The sequence below is a fragment of the Podarcis muralis genome, chromosome 13, assembly GCF_964188315.1.
Source record: "Podarcis muralis chromosome 13, rPodMur119.hap1.1, whole genome shotgun sequence".
Classification (NCBI taxonomy): Eukaryota; Metazoa; Chordata; class Lepidosauria; order Squamata; family Lacertidae; genus Podarcis; species Podarcis muralis.
The window spans coordinates 24,391,191-24,410,701 of NC_135667.1; the positions used below are offsets into that span (position 1 = coordinate 24,391,191).

At 45.1% G+C, this 19,511-nt stretch overlaps 1 protein-coding gene across 1 annotated transcript; it reads left to right on the forward strand.

Annotated features, from left to right (window-relative positions):
• The first annotated feature begins 6,852 nt into the window (after positions 1-6,852).
• Positions 6,853-15,336, forward strand: LOC114583083 (vomeronasal type-2 receptor 26-like). The gene is made up of 6 exons (XM_077917786.1): positions 6,853-6,995; positions 7,694-7,985; positions 8,320-9,165; positions 9,807-10,034; positions 11,605-11,731; positions 14,435-15,336. Exons 1-6 carry the CDS (start codon positions 6,853-6,855, stop codon positions 15,334-15,336), a joined length of 2,538 nt encoding a protein of 845 aa, XP_077773912.1.
• Positions 15,337-19,511: the final 4,175 nt, after the last annotated feature.

A 19,511-nucleotide genomic window follows, 5' to 3' on the forward strand; every position in this document is an offset into this window, starting at 1 on the left:
CTAAGCCGCTAAGCCGTTAATAGCTGCTAAGCCGCTAAGGCGCTAATAGCCGCTAATAGTCGCTAAGCTGCTAATAGCCGTGCTTCGCAAGACGAAAAAACCGCAAGACGAAGAGACTCGCGGAATGGATTAATTTCGTCTTACGAGGCACCACTGTACTCTGATCACTGCTTTCTGCATTAGTTGCTGTTTCTGGACTATCTTCAAGGGCAGCTTCCTGTACAGGGCATTATAATAGTCCAGTTACCAGAGCATGGGTAGCTGTAGCTATTGTATATGCAGAAACACTGTCTTCATTGGATTTCATATTGTTGCTGCATGAAGTAGAAGCAGTTGATATGACAGAGATGGCTCTCAGAAGCAGGCTTTCAGCTGTTTACCTTCACACTCCTCTGTGATTGGGAGAGCAATGCAACTAGCACTGGGAAGAATAAGCTGTGCCATAGCCCATGCTTTTACATGTAGTCTTTGGCTGACAAATTTGTGGATGGATGTAATGAAGCATCTGTCCCTATGTTTTAATCTGTACTGACACATATGGGATTCCAGGCCGTCAGCTTTGCCTTAGCCAGGATGCTTTTTGCAATGTGGGGGGTCTCTTTTGATACCTGATCACGATCATGGATTTCTGGGGACAAAGATGGCAGACTAAACCTCTCTTGTTGACACTCTACCGAGAGAGATCATTATGTGGTGATCAGTGATATAGCCAACTCACAAATCTTGGTTATCACATTCACTCTGGAAAAACAGGGAACTAGGGATAAAACTCTGATGCTCTGAAAAAGCTGTTCCATGCTGGGAGACTGAGAAGCTTTGCGGGACTCAGATGGGGGTGACTTAGAGCGTAGGAACTTCCATCATGCCCAAACACTACATAATAGCCCTTAGGGTCAATCCTGAAGGCACATGTGATGGCCTGGGATTCCGAGTCTGACAGCGATCCGGAGGAATCCCAGCCGGCACAGGAGTCCCCGCCTCCAGGGCCGGCTGAACTGGGGCAAGGCCTAGATGCTGAGGAAACTCAAGAGCAGGCACCAGGTGAAATCATTCAGGCCCCAGAGGTGCTGGAAGACTCAGTGGCTACAGGTGAGCCTCCCCCGGGGCCCAGTAACCCTTCGGCCTCTCCTGATCTGCAGAGGCTTAGGGCAGAGAGGCGAAGGGAACTGGTGTCTCCCAGGAGGAGTGCTCGCCTTAAGGCCAAGAGAGGCGGGGCTTCTGGGGGCCGGGACCGCCCCCGGCCTTAGAAGAAGATAAAGGTCAGGCAGCCCGGTCCCAGGTTGCGGGAGCAACGTCGTTGTGGAGTACCTGTTTTACCCAGTCCTTGTTCGGCACTCCCAGTGTGCCTATTCCTCGCCCGGCTTCCTGTTTCTGACTCACCGGTGTTCCTGTTCCTCGCCTGGCTTCCTGCTTCTGCCCTACCATCGTTCCTGTTACCCCACCCGGCTCCCTGTCTCGGACCTCGCGTCTCATCTAGTGATCATCTACCCTGCTAGAGACTCTGAACTGATATTGGCCTACGGTAATAGTACCTTATTCCCCCTGGGACCAGCACAGTTTGCTCCCGCCACACCCGCACTCCCTCTTTGTTGGGGTGCGTTCGGGAAGAGTCAGAGGCCATGGCCGACCAAGCGGCTAGACTGTTGGCAATAGCCCAGGAGAATCAGGCCTTGACGCACACCGTGCAGCAGCTCAGTAACGCGGTTACGGCACTACAGCAGCGTTTGGACGCCCTACCGGCTCCTGGGGCCGACGCCCCGGCTTCTGGCAAGTACCCAGTGGCCTTGCCTGAGAAATTTGATGGGGCTCCGGCCAGCTTTCCCATGTTCCTTGCCCAGGCCAAGCTGTATATTCAGGGGCGCGCCCGGAACTTCCCTGACGACCGTACCAAGGTGCATTTTTTGATTAGTTTGTTAAAGGACCAGGCGGCCAAGTGGGCGTTGCCACTGCTCAGGCAAGACTCCCCCTTGCTGGCAGACTACGGGGGGTTTTGCAATCTGTTGGAGGCCGCGTTCGGCAACCCTCAGAAGGGGAGTCAAGCCAACCGGGCGATTCGGCGGTTGAGACAGGGCAAGTCCACGGTGGCTGCATACACCACAGAATTCCGGCTACTGGCCATCAAGGTGGCCTTTGAGGTTTGGCGCCACCATCTGGAAGGAGCAAGACACCCGGTGGAGGTAAGAACCGACCACCGGAACCTGGAATACCTCCAGACCACCCGCAAGCTGAACCAAAGGCAGATCCGGTGGGCGTTGTTCTTCTCCCGGTTCCAGTTCCGGATCCGCTACATCCCTAGCTCCCAAAACCAGAAGGCGGATGCCCTGTCCCGGAAACCTGAAGACAACGCAGACACGGTTCAGCAAGCAGCACCCACCACGATCCTACCACCAGCTGCATTCCTGGCCACCCAGGAGGTTGAGCCACTGCAGGCTCGGGTGCGGGAACAGCAGCGGGTCGACGCTTGGGCCCAGGAACGACTCCGGGAACTGGCTGAAGGATCATGCCCTCAGTATCCAGGGCTGGTCTCGCATCAGGGCCTTCTGCTGCACCACGGGCGCCTGTACATCCCACCAGGGCCGCTGCGGGCTGAGGTTCTCCGGATGACCCATGATGATCCAGCGGCGGGGCACTTTGGGCGGTATCGGACCACCCATCTGGTAAGCCGTGAGTTTTGGTGGCCCCGTTTGAAGGCTGACGTGGCTCGCTACGTCGCTGGTTGTGACGTCTGCAGGCGGGCCAAGGGGCCTACCGGGCGACCCCCCGGCCTTCTACAGCCGTTGCCAGTTCCACCACGTCCTTGGCACACAGTTTCTCTGGACTTTGTAGTGGAGTTACCCCCGTCTCGTGGCTGCACCTGCCTTCTAGTTTTCTCTGACCACTTCACGAAGATGGTGCACTGTGCCCCCTGCCCATCCGTACCCTCAGCTAAGGAAACCGCGCAGCTGTACCTTCAGCATGTCTTCCGCCTGCATGGCCTACCTGAGCGTGTAGTGTCCGACCGCGGCGTTCAGTTCACGTCCCGGTTTTGGCGTGCTTTGCACCAGGCCCTCGGAACAGAGGTCTGTCTCTCATCTGCTTACCACCCACAGACTGATGGCCAGACGGAACGGGCGAACGCGGTGCTGGAACAGTACCTCCGGTGTTACTGCAGCTACCAGCAGGACGACTGGGTCGACCACCTAGCATTGGCGGAGTTCGCTTATAACAACGCGGTGAATGCGTCCACCCAGCAGACCCCGTTCCAGGCCAGTTATGGCTTTCATCCACGGTTGTTTCCGGATGTGCTGCCGGCATCTGCGGTCCCTGCGGTGACGGAGTGGCTTCAGGAGCTCCAGTCCCAGCAACAGCTGTTGATAGAGCAGCTGCGCCAGGCCAAGGAGGCGTACAAGGTCCAGGCTGACCGCCACCGCCAGGTGGGGCCGGAACTTCACGTCGGTGACCTGGTATGGCTTTCCACTCGCCACCTCCACCCTTCTCGACCTTCGCGGAAGCTGGACGCCCGGTTCACTGGCCCGTTCCCGATCGTGAACCAGGTCTCGCCTGTGGCATTCCGTCTCCGGTTGCCAGCAAACCTGAAGGTTCACCCGGTATTCCACAGGTCCCTTCTGAGTCCGGTGGCCCCACCCGACGAGTTCCACCCGGACCGTCCCCGACCGCAGCCAGTTTTGGTGCAGGGAGAGCCTGAGTACGAGGTGGAACGCATTCTGGACTCCCGATACCGCAGGGGAAGGCTGCAGTATCTCATTGACTGGAAGGGGTATGGGCCAGAGGACCGTTCCTGGGAACCAGCGGTCAACGTCCATGCGCCTGCCTGCATCCGAGAGTTTCATGCGGAGTACCCCAGCAAGCCGGGTCCGGACCCTCAAGTGAGGGGGGGGGCCTGGGAGGGGGGATGGTGTGATGGCCTGGGATTCCGAGTCTGACAGCGATCCGGAGGAATCCCAGCCGGCACAGGAGTCCCCGCCTCCAGGGCCGGCTGAACTGGGGCAAGGCCTAGATGCTGAGGAAACTCAAGAGCAGGCACCAGGTGAAATCATTCAGGCCCCAGAGGTGCTGGAAGACTCAGTGGCTACAGGTGAGCCTCCCCCGGGGCCCAGTAACCCTTCGGCCTCTCCTGATCTGCAGAGGCTTAGGGCAGAGAGGCGAAGGGAACTGGTGTCTCCCAGGAGGAGTGCTCGCCTTAAGGCCAAGAGAGGCGGGGCTTCTGGGGGCCGGGACCGCCCCCGGCCTTAGAAGAAGATAAAGGTCAGGCAGCCCGGTCCCAGGTTGCGGGAGCAACGTCGTTGTGGAGTACCTGTTTTACCCAGTCCTTGTTCGGCACTCCCAGTGTGCCTATTCCTCGCCCGGCTTCCTGTTTCTGACTCACCGGTGTTCCTGTTCCTCGCCTGGCTTCCTGCTTCTGCCCTACCATCGTTCCTGTTACCCCACCCGGCTCCCTGTCTCGGACCTCGCGTCTCATCTAGTGATCATCTACCCTGCTAGAGACTCTGAACTGATATTGGCCTACGGTAATAGTACCTTATTCCCCCTGGGACCAGCACAGCACAGCCCATTGAGGGTGCTCCATCAGCACAGCCAGTGCCGGTGAACAGCATTCACATAGCGAGTGAATTGATGGAGCTGCTTAAAAGGTTTTGCCAGCAGCCACGTGAATCTCTATTGGCTTGGATGCTGTGTTTGTGGGATGGGGGTGATGATGGCTTGAGGAGGTGGAGAATATGAGGAGTGTGGCAATGCATTTAGCTTTACAGCAGAGACTATATGGAGCTGAGGACGGCAAAGGAATCATTCATTGCTTGATTGGTTAATGCTTGCCATGATGCTTGGGGATGGGGGATAGCCGTGATGGAGATTGGCATTTTTGCAAGGGCCCCAGTGAAAGGGTCCTTTGCTATCAAACTTGTGACTGCTGGGGGGAGAAGTAGGGTTAGCCTATCTGACACAGATCAGATTGTCATAGAGAAAGGTGGCAAGGAAAAGAAAGTTCTGAGCTGTGCCAGGGAAGGGGGCATGGGGACAGGAGTCTTCAGTGGCTGCCCTGAATAAATAAACCTCGGCCATGAGAGCATCTGTTTTGTAGAATAGGCTTGCATTAGATATGATTACAGCTGTTCAGGGAGGGGGTTGCACTCTTCTAAAGCAGGAATGTTGCACATATATTCCAGTTAAGTCTAACTTTTTGCATAAGGCTGTGCATGCTTTATATCAAGACAGTGTCAAGATAGCCAACTTGGAACAGGAAATTATGGTGGGTTATGGTCAAGGGGTGGTTCCAAGGACTTGGAGAGTAGTGGCACCACTTATTAATATTTTTTGTTACCATTATAGCAATTGGATTACAGTGGTGCCTCGCAAGACGAAATTAATTCGTTCCGCGAGTTTTTTCGTCTTGCGATTTTTTCGTCTTGCGAAGCACGGTCGGGAAAAGTTTTGGAAAGCTTCAAAAATCACCAAAGTCTTCAAAAACCTCAAAAAAGGCTACCACACCGCGTGCTATGAGTTGCTCCTCGAAGTCAAGTCGCAACTGTATTAACGGTTTTAAGAAAAAGGAAACAAACTTGCAAAACGTTTCCGTCTTGCGAAGCAAGCCCATAGGGAAAATCGTCTTGTGAAGCAACTCAAAAACCCCAAAACCCTTTCGTCTTGCGAGTTTTCCGTCTTGCGAGCCATTCGTCTTGCGAGGTTCCACTGTACTTCCTCTCACTGGCTAGCATACACCCATAGACTGGAGAAACCTACAGGAAAATAACAAGCCATAGACAATAGTTCAGAAACATTAGAAGGAAAGAGCAACATGAAACTTTGTGGGAGTCCTGATCTGATTCAGGTTTTCTTTATTGACAGCTTGCACCATGGGGATTTTTTCACAACCACACATACAGCCACAGTGATGCAGTTGTGATGATGTCTAACAATGGTGGAAGGATGCTTCAATGTATGCCCTAGCTATGCTGCTTCTGCACAGAAGCCTCCATATGTAACAGGGAATGCTAATGTAATCCACAGAGTATAAGATTTGATATATTAAATTCTCATACAATATAAACTCTCTGAGAAGGTTCACATTACCAGAAGAAAATTCTGAACAAATACAGCTATCAGCCTATCATAGAACATTGTACACAGTTCTACATTCATACATGGACCAGTTGGACAAATGTTGCAGAATTGTAGATCTCATCATCCCAAATATTGGCCATGATGGCTGAGGTTGATGGGAGTCCAATAACACCAGGAGGGCCACAGGTTATCCACAACTGCCCTGTGGCCTCATCCCAAGGCCTAGCTCTTCTGGATATATCTTCTTGTTCAGTATTATACTAAGCCCAGGTGTTGCTCCTGACTCCTGATACTAAGGATCCTGTGAGAGATGCCACTTGATAAACATGTTTTCTTCAGGTGTTCTGCCTGAGAGCAGAATACTCTCAGGAGTTAATTGTGAACTCTTTAATTATCTTAAATTATGGTGAGCCTGTTTCTTGCCAGAGATAACATGGGTTTTCAGTGACCACCATTACAATAAGTAATCAAAATAAAAAATGGATATAAAATGTTCTTGTGGCATTCAGGGCTTGGGGGGAAAGACTGTGTTGAAGCAGAACAGTTGCATTTTAAAGGTCATAATCATAAGCATCACCATTGACCAGCAGAGTCAGAAAAGACTGGGACTGGGTTGCTCTAAATGGACTGATGTCGTATAGTGATGAATTAGATTGGAACAGTGGATTTTGATTCAGTCTGAAAGGGTTCATCTGTACAGTTGCAATGCTGTTTTTGTTTCTGGCGCTACTGTGGTTGTGGTTGGTTCATCTTTCCTTTCATGAGTGCAAAGCACACTCCATTCCTTGCAGCATGAGTGATCCCGTCCAGATCCCACATGAGTATTACCAGCAAGGTGACCTCACCATTGGTGGCATCTCTTCTCAGTTCTTCTCCTTCTTTGACTTTATAGACTTCAAGCAACACCCCAATTTAATGTTTATTGGGGATCCTGTGTAAGGAACTTCTTTGCATGTTACTTATTAAATGTCTATGGGGCAGGGTAAAATAATATTATAGGTAGATAATGAAAATGATGACATTTGGTGAGATCTAATTATTTCAAAAGGTCTGCTCTGAGTATGACTAATTTTGAATATCACCCAGATTTTTGTTTTGCTGCCCATGTGAGTTGAGAGAATTTCAATATTGTCCACTTACCATAAATTCGCTGACATCCCTAGGCAAAAGAAAGGCGTCTATAAAGTATAGGATAGAAACACAGATTCTGTTATTTCAATCAGAAATTCTGGAGTTAGAAAACAGGTCTCTTATACCTAACCAGCATCACAGTCCCCTGTTTGTCTATGTAGTGATTTCATTTTCACATAGAAAATAATGCAATTATCCATAATATTTCTTTTAAAAACCCTAGAGTTTACAAGGTATTTACTCAAGAAGACACACATTGCTCTTTACTGCCCATAGAAGCAACCACTGTTGCTCTCTGTTTGCTTCCTTTCATCCAAGCAGCTCACAGTATTCAGGGATAATTAAAATCTCCCAGCTATTTCTGGCTCAGTGTCTTCACATTTTTGAAGCCGAGTGGGCATGATGTACTGGATGTCAGGACAAAAGCAAGTGGATTGAACAAGTAGTTTATGAGGTCTAGAATATTGATGTAACATAGCTTACCGGTATGTTCTGATTGCAGTGTAGTGACAAAAAACTACCAGCATGTCCTGGCCTTGGTATTTGCAATGAAGGAGATCAATGAGAATCCCAGGATTTTGCCAAATGTTACATTGGGATTTCATATCTATGACAGCTACTTCAATGAAAAGTTGACATTTCAAACAACTCTGAACCTTCTTTTTAGCCAGAAAAGGACAATCCCCAACTACAAGTGTGGCACACAGAAGAATCTGATAGCAGTCATTGGGGGACTTGACTCTAAAACCACTCTTTACATGGCCACCAGCTTAAGCATCTACAAGATTCCTCAGGTAGCATATGCATGTGAGGCAGGTGGATTTTTACAGAAATTGCATAAAGAAAAAGTGCTTTAGAGAAAAGGGGAGATGCATCTGTTGTGCATTCTGATGAACTAGAAACTGCAAGTGGAGAGAGTGGGGAATAGGAGCAACCATGCCTATGCTTGCTCAGTCCCTATGATGTAACATACAGAGTCAAGTGTGAATACCCATCATATCATGTTTTGGAATAACATCAAGTAATGGTGATAAACCAGTTCTAAAATAAACTTCTTAATAAGTATTTCTGCATTATATTATCTCTCAAAGTACACTTAATTTCAGTAATGCATTTGCTTATGCTTAGATCTCTTATTACTTGTTTGGTCCTTCAAGTGCTGAAACCCACTTCCCGTTCCTATACCGAATTGTTCCGAATGAAGAGAATCAGTACCAAGGAATCGTTCACCTCCTTTTGCATTTCCAGTGGACATGGGTTGGGATTGTCATGCTGGAGGATGATAGAGGAGAGAATTTTCTGCAGATCTTGATGCCAATGCTTTCAGAGAGTGGCATCTGTACTGCATTCATTGACAGAATGCCATTGCTGACAGACTTCTCTGAAATAATTCCTGAGCATGAAAAGACAGTAAATACACTACAACTTGTTAACAACAACACAGTAAAAACACTTATTCTATTTGCAGAGACGCAGTTCTCATTGTTTTTTATATTCTTGATGTACCAAGTAGAGACAGATGATAAGAGAAATGTGACTATAGGGAAAGTGTGGATTATGACAGCCCAATGGGATTTCCCAGCCATAGAGTTTCACAAAAGATTTGACAGAGAAGTCTTCCAGGGAGCTCTGTCTTTTGCAGTTCACACCAATGTGGTGCAGGAATTCCACAGTTTCCTTCTGACAGTAAATCCTTACTCTCAGCATGGCGACAATTTTATCAGGGACTTTTGGGAGCAGGCTTTCAGCTGTTTATTTATAGATCCATCTGTTGTTGGAGAGAGCACTGGCGCCTGCACTGGGAAGGAGAAGCTGGAGAGCCTTCCTGGGCCATTTTTTGAAATGAGCATGACTCCGCAAAGCTACAGTATATACAATGCTGTCTATGCCATAGCTCATGCTTTAGATGCCATGGACTCCTGGAATCAAGTGCACACAGCAGTGACAGCTGTTCGAAATCCACATCCATACCAGGTACAACTTCAGAATCCAAAGGTCTCTACAGACATGAACATAATGTTTCTACTAACAGTATGTTCAACTATGTGACAAGTACCCATTATAGAGAACATTTTACACCTCTAGTGCAAATTTCACAGCTAGTTTTCTCTTCCTTAGAAATCTATCCACTTTCCTTCTTGTCAAGGAGTTCAATACTGTATCTACTCCAATTTCTACCTAGCCAAACTTTTCTTAATTCTGGAGACTAGGGGTCATATGCACCAACTCCTTAGGGATGAGGTGTTTTCAGCTCACTCAATAGTGTTTAGCAGAAGTCTTACCACCCACCAATACTGGCCAGGTCATTTTGCATAGGCTTGCCCAGGAATTCCTCTGCAGCTTGTATTCCCTTCATATCCCAAATGATCAATATCCTATCATTTGTTATTTTCTAGGGCTTAGGGCAGTTCCTACACCAGTCTTATAAAATATGCTCCCTATATCCAGTCCCGGTCAGCAATCTGGCTGCAGCTCTTTGTACTAGTTAAAGTTTCTGAGCACTTTTCAAAATCAGCTTTATTGCATTTAGGTGGAAAGGAAAAATAGACCTGGGTGTCATCAGGACAGTGATGTTTTGTACAGGAAAAAAAGAGCTTTTATCTCTTTGATTATAGCTTCACCGTTTCTTGAGGAGAATCTCATTTAACAACAGTGCTGGGGACCTGGTGTCTTTGAATGAGAAAGGTGAATTGGAAAGTGGACTTGATATTATAAATTGGGTTACTTTCCCTAACAAATCCTTTTCAAGGGTAAAAGTGGGAAGGATGGATCCATGGACCTTAACTGACAGAGAGTTCATGATCAATGAAGATGTCATCACATGGCACAGCATGTTTAATCAGGTAGATTTTGATTGGGATTGCACATGTTGGATCTATGTACAAAAACATCAGTCATGGTGGTTCCAGTATGAATGCTAGATTATTTCTTTAGCTGATAGATCTTTGTCTTCAAGGCAGTTGACAAATCTCTTTTAAACAGGTATTCCATATATTAATTCTCCACATCTTAGAACAAAGAAAGCTCCTGCCTCAGAGTTCACCCTCACAGACAGAAAGCTACTCATATGGACACAATACTATAGCAAAATCTTCTAGGATTACTGGAGTTATGATACAGGGGAGGTTAACTGAGGTGGGAGGTTAACTGAGTCACTGGAGACGAGAAGGAAATTGTAAGAATGCTCATTTTAATATGAGAATGTGAGAGACACTTAGCGGTTTGTTTAGAAATGAGATGGCAATCTGGTGCCTGATTAGTCAATCAAAAGGGTTGTGTAACTCAAATATATATTTTATTTTTGTTTTTCCTCTACCAAGTTCAGGCTGACTCATCCAGCAACAGGTCTGCTCTTGAATGGAGTTTGGATCTGGGAGACCACTGCACCTGGCCCAGCTGGGCTTGAGAGTGGGAGCAGAGCTGTGACTAGGAGTAGGCAGCTCCCTTGTAGGCCAGAGCCAGGCTTCAATGAAGGTGTCTGTTATGGGGGTGCCTGGTCACACCCCCTCCAAAAAATGTGCCTGCCCCCCCACGCCACGCCACTGGTTGAAGAGTTACAGTGCAGTATGCCTCTGGATCCTGCTTGCAGGATTCTCATGGACACCTGGTTGGCCAGTGTGAGAACAGGATGTTGGATTTGATCCAGCAAGGTTCTTCTTCTGTCCCTATGCCCCAGTGTCATTGATTCTATTCATATTGATCCAGAGCAGTCCCCAACGTACAGTTAGCAGAGTAAAATCTTAAACATGTTGCGGGATTCCTCAGAAATAGATCAGAGGCAATTAGCTTCCTCCAGCAGAACTTTACTACTACTGAAGGCAAATGAGCATAATGGTCACAAATCCGATATCTTCAGGATTAGTACAGTCCATAAGAAATCCAGTTGTAGTAAAAAAACAAAATTAGCTTGAACTTACAATAGCTCACAATAAATCTAAAACCTTAGCACTTAAACATACTATGTAGAGAACACCGCACCAGAAGGAGAGACAGAAAGTGGAAGCCAGGCTCCTCCTGGCCTATTATTATAGTCAGCATGACCATGAGTGAAAGAGATAACAGAACCAATTTAAACCAGCTGTTCAGCTTCTCTGAAGGAATAACCCAAATATCAGGAACCTTCTGCCTGTTTCTAGGCAGAATAGAAACTTGCTTGTTAGCTAGAAACTTCCAGCTTGCACCAGCTTGTATCACACAGAGAAGCTTCCAGAACCCTCTTGAATTAATTAGAATAGAAAAGATCTTTACACATTAGATCAAGACTTTTTGCACCAAAAAATTGCAAACTGACACATAGAAAGTATAAAAATATTTTATATACAGAATGCTCCTTTTTCTGATGCCATTAGTTTTGGTGGGAATAGCATTTACAAAGCATGGAGTAAACATTTCCTGCCTTGCATTTGTGGACAGATGCATCCCCGCTCCGTGTGTAATGACAACTGCCGTCCAGGTTCTGTTAGGAAAAAGAAGGAGGGGGAGCCATTCTGTTGCTATGACTGTGACCCATGTCCCAAAGGAAAGATTTCTAAACAAACAGGTAAGTGTCTACCATCAGATTGACTCAGTTAAGTTGGTAGAGTAGAAAATTTCCTACATGGTAATATTAACCATTGTGTTTAAAGATGGAAATATTATATGCATAAAAGGACATATTGTCATAAACTATTCAATTGGACACCAAAACTGTATTCACATATGTTGAATTCACAGAGGGATGGGAACTAGAGCTATCCTTGCTCCTAATCTCTATGAATTTACCTACAGAATTTAGTTCATTTTACCAGCTTTGTCTGGTTCACTAACCATGGCTGTTCCTGTACAGGGATTGCCTGACCACTGTAGTCCATGCATTGGTATCTTTGAGGCTAGATTACTGTATTGCATTCTATGTGGGGCTGTCCTTGGGTCTGGTTCAGAAGCTCCAGTTGGTACAGTATGCTGAGGCAAGATTGCTGATGAGAGAACATTCTGGTTGAGAACATGTGATACCATTGTTAAAACAAAGCAACCTCTGGCTGCCTATCTGATATCAAATCAGGGCTAAGGTTCTTGTATTTGTTTACAAAGCTCTGAACAACTTGGGTCCAGGATACCTCAGGGATCACCTGACCACTTATATTCCCACCCAATGCTGGATATATGTATAGGCTAAGTAGGCTGAAGTCTAGGGCCTCTAAATCTAGGGGGCCTCACCAGCCTGCCCTCTCCCCAGTGCTGCAGTCTCCCCTCTCCCAAAATTACAAACTCAAGACTTCATCTAAATATATAAAAAAATTAAAAAATTGTCCAGTAGCACCTTAGAGACCAGCTAAGTTTGTTATTGGTATAAGCTTTTGTGTGCATGCACACTTCTTCAGATACACTGAAAGAGAAGTCACCAGACCCTTATATATAGTGGGAGGGTGGGGTTTTTCTTAGGAGGGTAGTAGGAGATGGGTGATTGACTTGCATTTCCTGTAGGACTAATTGCAGTCATTAACAGCCACGAACAGGTTTACCATACCCATTGAGTCAATCACAGTGTATCTGTGATTTCGACTGTGTCAGACCAACACGGCTACCTACCCGAATCTAGAACCAAGACTTCATGCAAGGGCAGGGCAATTCAGGCCCAGCAACTATGAGACACAGGGCTAGCCAGTGGGGCTCAATTTGAAGTAGTGGGGCACAACTTGAATTTTTTTTTTAGGGCCCCAGTTCACAGCCAAAGTCTGCAAAATCTTATAGATAGAAATAAAATCCATCTAGATTGCCCTGGTGTGTGTCGGGGCGCCCTTAGGAGCAGCCCATGGGGCCCAATTTGGCTCAATTGCTCCAATTGCCTTAAGCTCAGCCCTGATGAGACTGTGCAGGGGTTGGACTGACAAGCCCTGCACCTTCTAGGTCCCTGGTGTCACTATTCAGAATACAGACTCAAGGAACTCTTATGGAAATAAAGGGGGGCACTTATTGGAAATCAGTTTTGTCACCTCTCTCCCTCCCCCAAGCCCTGAGACAATGAGCCCAGCCACCTTTTATTCACAGTCGCATAAGCACTACACTACAGCATGGCCATAAACTTGTACGTTCAACTGCTGAAATATACACTCAATATGTAGCAATGGAGATTTATGTTACTGCTTTATGAATGAACACTGTGTTTTATGAATGGACTCTGTATTTTGTGAATTACCTAAGAGCCATGAATAGGGAGCTCTAGAATTTGACAGCTAACCAATTGGGTACTACCAAACAGCGACCCCTATTGCTGAAAGCAGGCAACCAGCAGGGAACGCTTCAGCTCAGCCTTTACACTGTTGACTTAACACCCCCTGCTGTGCAGACAATGGAGAAAGCTTGTAAATTGTATCCCTTCTGGCATCCTGACAAGGATTACACTGGTGTAAACCCTGGTGCACCAGAAGCCCAGAATAGCAGCAAATAAAATCCGCTCATACGTCAGCGACTGATAAGACTTGCCAATCAGTTCTTCCAAAGTCTTCCTAAATTATAAAGCTCCAAAATACAGGCCGAAAGAGAACAGGTCTGGAAAGAGCGAAGCATACAATGTTATGAGATTCAGGTGAGGGTCAGATGCCTTGTCAATCCCAGCAGGTATATAAAAGAATGACCGCCTTTGCCCTGGCCAGGCCTTCACCCAAATCTGGCCATGTTCCCACCCCTTACTTTCTGATCTGTTGGTGTTCAGATACCAGCGGATCAGAAAAAACTTTTTGTATATGCAACAACTGCTGCCAGGATGCTGCTAGCCCAGAGATGGAAAGAAGATACAGTTCCAACCAAGAAAGAGTGGCAGATAAAACTAATAGACTATGCCAAAATGGCAAAACTCATGGGAAGAATTAGAAACAAGGGAGAGCTAACTTTTAATAAAGAATGGGGAAAGTATATAAGTTATTTGAAAAATTATTGTAAACAACTAAATTCATTAGTAGGATTGATGTAAAACTTGTAGTTTAAAAAATGAAATAAGAAATAATCAAGGATTAGTAAAAACTGGAATTATAAAGGAGATGCAGGGGGAATAGTTATAACATAAGCATCCACAAAGGGGAAGGGGGGGAGTCAAAGGGAGATGTGTTTTGCCTTGTTTTCTTTTTTCTTATTTGATGTTTGTAAAATTAGCAAAACTCTTTCTGTGGGATTGGGCAAATTGCTTTCCCATAATTCCAGCGAGGAAAGTCAGATTCATATGTATTTGTTTGGGAGAGGGATACATCACTGTTCCTTTCTGCTCCAGAAATGGACAATTGTATCAAATGTCCAGAAGATCAGTATCCAAATGGAGACCAAGATGGATGCCTTCCCAAGGTTTTGCATTTTCTGTCATATGATGATGCTTTAAGCATCAATTTAATTTTCATGGCACTTTCATTTTCTGTCATCACTGCTTTGGTATTAGGGATATTCATTAAACACCACAACAGTCCCATTGTCAAAGCCAACAATCGGGGTCTAACCTACACTCTGCTTATTGCCCTCCTGCTGTGCTTCCTCTGCTCCTTGCTCTTCATTGGCCAGCCTCAAAAAATAACTTGTCTTCTACGACAAACTGTTTTCGGTCTCATCTTCACCATGGCTGTTTCTTCTGTGTTGGCAAAAACCATCACAGTGATTTTGGCATTCATGGCCACACAACCAGGATCCAGGATGAGGAACTGGGTGGGGAAAAGACTGGCAGCTTCTATTGTTTTCTCCTGTTCCCTCATTCAAGGAGCTCTTTGTACTGTGTGGCTCCTTACTGCCCCTCCATTCCCACATTTGGACATGGACACTTTGACTAAAGAAATTGTGGTTGAATGTAATGAAGGGTCTGTCCTTATGTTTTATTCTGTTCTTGGGTACCTGGGATTTCTGGCTCTTATCAGCTTTGCTGTGGCTTTTCTTGCTAGGGAATTGCCCAGTACTTTTAATGAAGCCAAGTTCATCACTTTTAGCATGTTAGTGTTTTGCAGTGTGTGGGTCTCTTTTGTGCCAACTTACCTGAGCACAAAGGGAAAATACATGGTGGCTGTGGAGATCTTCTCTATCTTAGCCTCTAGTGCTGGTTTACTGGGTTGTATATTTGCCCCTAAATGTTATATAATTGCCCTGAGGCCTCAGCTAAACTGCAAGGAACATATAACAAGGAGAAATAACTAAGGATTCAAAACTTGGATAGTGTTCTTCACTGTTGTTGTCTTTATGATGTCATTTGATTGTTGGAAATAAAATGGTCAAAAAGAGATGAGCATACATTTGCTTCAAATAGTCAGAGATGGTCTCATGTATAATGTTGGCAGACTACCTTTGTGTGATGCCAGTTCTTTGTTTCATTGGTCCAATGAATGGTCCAATGACAACTTAAATTATTAAGAAATAGTGCCTGAGTTTGATTTATTCGTCATACCTCACATCTTCTTGCTTCGTGTGTCATGTCCATTAAGATTATAAGCTTGAAGACTACAACCATTTCACTACTTATTTTTGTAAAGTGCTCTGCAATCCAGCAACACCAAATGCTTGTGGGAAGCACACATACAGGAACTGAGTGCAACAGCATTACCCCCAATTACAACATCAAGCTACTGCCTTGAGAAACATAAAAATGGTGGTAAATCATAGCCCTCCAAGTTAGAAGCCATTCATAGCCATATATTTGAATTTGCCTCTTTTAAAGCTATGCAAGTTGGTTCCTATCAAGATAGGAACAAAAATTGCGAGGGAGACAACTAGAAATGTAAAAAGATTAAAATAATTAAGAAGATAGGCCATCAAGAAAAGTTAAACAGTGTTTCAAAGCCTCTATGCCTTATAACAGGCTGTTTACACTCAACTTTATTGCTTACATTTCCATGACTTCTGTTAACACTCATGGACCATAATCCAATGAGCACTTATATAAAATATCTAGGCAGTGAACAATATATACATGTACACAATTGCAATGCTTTGCATGAGAGCAGAGGAAATGCATTAATGATTCTAGCATTTCTGTTCTGTTCCAAGCATGAGCTGACCAGGGATAGGGAATCTCTGGTCTATTGGACTACATCTCTCATAATCCCTGACCATTGCCTATAGTGGCTGAGCAAGGCCAGGCCAAGACATTTCGGCACCTGAGGAATACCACAACATGGTGTTCCCTCTCTGACAAGAAAGAAGGGGTGAAGATCTACATCAGGAACAATGGAGGAATAAAGCTCTGTTCTCGCTTTGGATCCTGATGCCTGAGGCAGTTCCATGATAGAAACTTTATTCGCGCTAGCCGATGGCCATAGCAACAATAAAACATTACAATATACACAGAAAAAAAGGAAATTTAGTATAAAAGCACAGTTTAGGGTCCTGAATCAACAGTCAGATAGTGGCCCTTATTCTGATTGCCCCTGCTAAGAACCTAGCAACCTTTGCTGTTATCTGCTCCTTTTGGTCTGACAGGAGAAAGGACACTGTGGCAGTGGTTGTGCACCCTGGGATGGTCAGTACGAGTGGGGTGATTCGTTCCTCAGGTCTTTGTAGAGAGTGCAAGACAGGAGGATGTGTGCCGCTGTTTTGGTGCTACCGTCTCCACAGGAGCAAAGGCGTTTCTCATGCGGGATCTTTTGGAATCGGCCCTAAAGTAAAGCAGATGGCAAAAGGTTCAGTCTTGCGAGTGTGAAAGCACGTCTGTATTTTGGGATAGCTAGTTTGTGCAGGTATGGAGCCAGAGAATCAAAACGTGAAGATGGAAAATGATCATACCATGAGCAGAATTTCCTTATAGTGTCCAGATTGTTCTAATGCTCGATATCTTTTAGACATTGACAAATTAGACTGTTTGCTTTGGTAAGGCCCATAGTGAGTAGGTGTTGTGTGGATAGGCCACAAGAGTGGAGTTTTTGGTAGACAGTTTTAAGCCAGGCACTTTTGTGGTAGTCTTGAAGTACTAGGGATAGTAGTGTATGGGATCTGTTCTCCCTATTGATCCTGATGCCTGAGGCAGTTGCCTCCCCTTGTTTGATAGGTTGGCTGGCCCTGTGGCTGGGGTTGATAGAATTTGGGGTTCCATAACATATGTAATGGCCACAGGTTCCTTATCACTGCTCTATGGCTTCATTCCAAATCTTGTCTATTCTGGATGATTTTCCCTGCTCTTGATTCAATAGGGAAACAGATATGAGACACCACCCAGTAAACAAGTTTTCTTCAGCTATTCTGCTGCCCATGAGCAGAATGCCTTGGGGATGCAGCTGTGAACCTTGCAATTATCTCAAATTATGGTTATCTGCTTTCTTGCCCAAAGCAACATGGATTTTCAATGACTACTTGCAGAATCAAGATGAAAATACATATACTGTAAAATATGCTTGTTCCTTTCAGAGCTCTTGAGGACAGACTGTGAACATGAAAGGCAGCTGAAAGTTTTAGAGAAAGTATCACTGTTGACCAACAGTGTCAGGAGACAACTGATATTAGGATTTTGCTCAAGGGAGGGGAAAAGGATTCTCGGTTATGTTTGCAATGCTGTTTTTGTTGCTGTGGCTACTGATTTTGCGGTTGGTGTTTCACCCTCTGACTGAGTGCAGGACGCACCCAATTATTTGCAGGAGGAGTGATCCCTTCCAGATCCCACATGAGTATTATCATCCAGGTGACATTATCATTGGTGGTATTTCTTCACAGTTTTTCATATTTTTTGGCACCATAGAATTCAATCAACACCCCAATACAGTGCTTATTCGGGATCCTGTGTAAGGAACTTCCTGTCTCTCATAAAATACTAACATACAGTTTATACTACTCCCTTTGATATGGAGTGGGGGGAAAATATCAGCTCAGGTGCCATGTTCCCTTATGAAACATCTTCCCAGGGGCTGTATTCCAGTGAAGGGTAGGGCCAAAGGGCACTGAGTCCATGGACTTTGCCAGAGCTAAAATTGGGTGCAACAGTAGAAATTATTCTTGGTTCTGTAGAGTAGGCTACCTTCCAGTCATGCAAATGTCAAGATGTTTCTACACACCCACTCCTCACACACATCCATCCATGTTCATACAGCAAAAAATACAACATCCAGAGTCCAAGGACACATCCCATGAAGGCAAAACCGCAGATAAGGTCTCATGGCAAAAGCAGAGGGTGTTATCTAGGGAAGCCATATACGCTTGTCAAAGAGGCCTTTTCAGAGTGGTATGACCAGTGTAGAAACACTGGGCACAGCACTTCAGGGCGCACCAAAATAATATTGTAGAATGGAACATGAGTGGAGGCAGCAGGAGGGGAGAGGAATTTCAGCATTATACAGTGTGCTGCTGAAATTTGAGAGCCAAAGTCTGCCACAGCTTGTCAGGTCTATCCATTTCTGCTGCCCAACAGTTATTTGAGGTTTACATAATATCCATTGAATTTTATCTTCAGTTATTCTCTATCTTTTGTAATGCATTCATCATCTTTCTGCTTTCTCCTGCCAATCACTGTAGTTTCTTCTTTATCCCATTTTTGCCTGCAGCCGGGGTGGCAAATAATGCAGCATTATTGTACTTTTGTTGTACAATCTCAATTTCTGGTATTTATCATATGAACTACATTCTCTATTTTAAAATAAACACATTGTGATTTAATTATAAATATCCACAGCTGGTGGGAGAGCATTTAGAATCTTGATTTCATGACTGAATGTTTTTGGCAGTGCTTTGAGAAGGTGCTGGTCAGGATGATGAAATTTATAACATAACTATCTATCTACCACTATATTGTAGCCTGGCAAATTATGGGCAGTCCTGGAATTCAATATGCCACTGAGGCACAATGGGGTCTATTGTGTGCACAATGTAAATGTGAGTTACATTTTAATTAAGCAGCATCATGGTTCCCTAATATCCTATAAAGTAATTTCATTTTTTCACAAACAAAAATATACAACTTTTCATTATGCAGGGCAGATTTTATTGAAGCACACACTAGCTGATGTTCTTTGCTGCCCCTAGAACCCACACTGTTCAAACATGTTTTCAATTTATATTCCTCTTAATGGTAAGTTTTCTGGTTAATTTTTTCTTAGTAAGAAAAATAAGTTGAAATAATCGTTGCAACAAAGGTTCATAGTTTAAAGTAGATTTTGAGAGAGAATGACACCCATTCATAGATTATTTCAACAGCAGATATAACAATATCGGTTGAATGCAGAATCAATTGAAGTTTGTTTGGATACAAAATTCTCCCTTGCTTGCTTTATTATCAACAGAGCTCCAGAAATATGAATAGTATAAAATGTTTAAGATCAGTCTCAACCCATCTCCCTCTCTCTTTTCAAATTCAAAAAGTTTGTTTAAATTAATAAGAAGGCAAGCAGCTCACA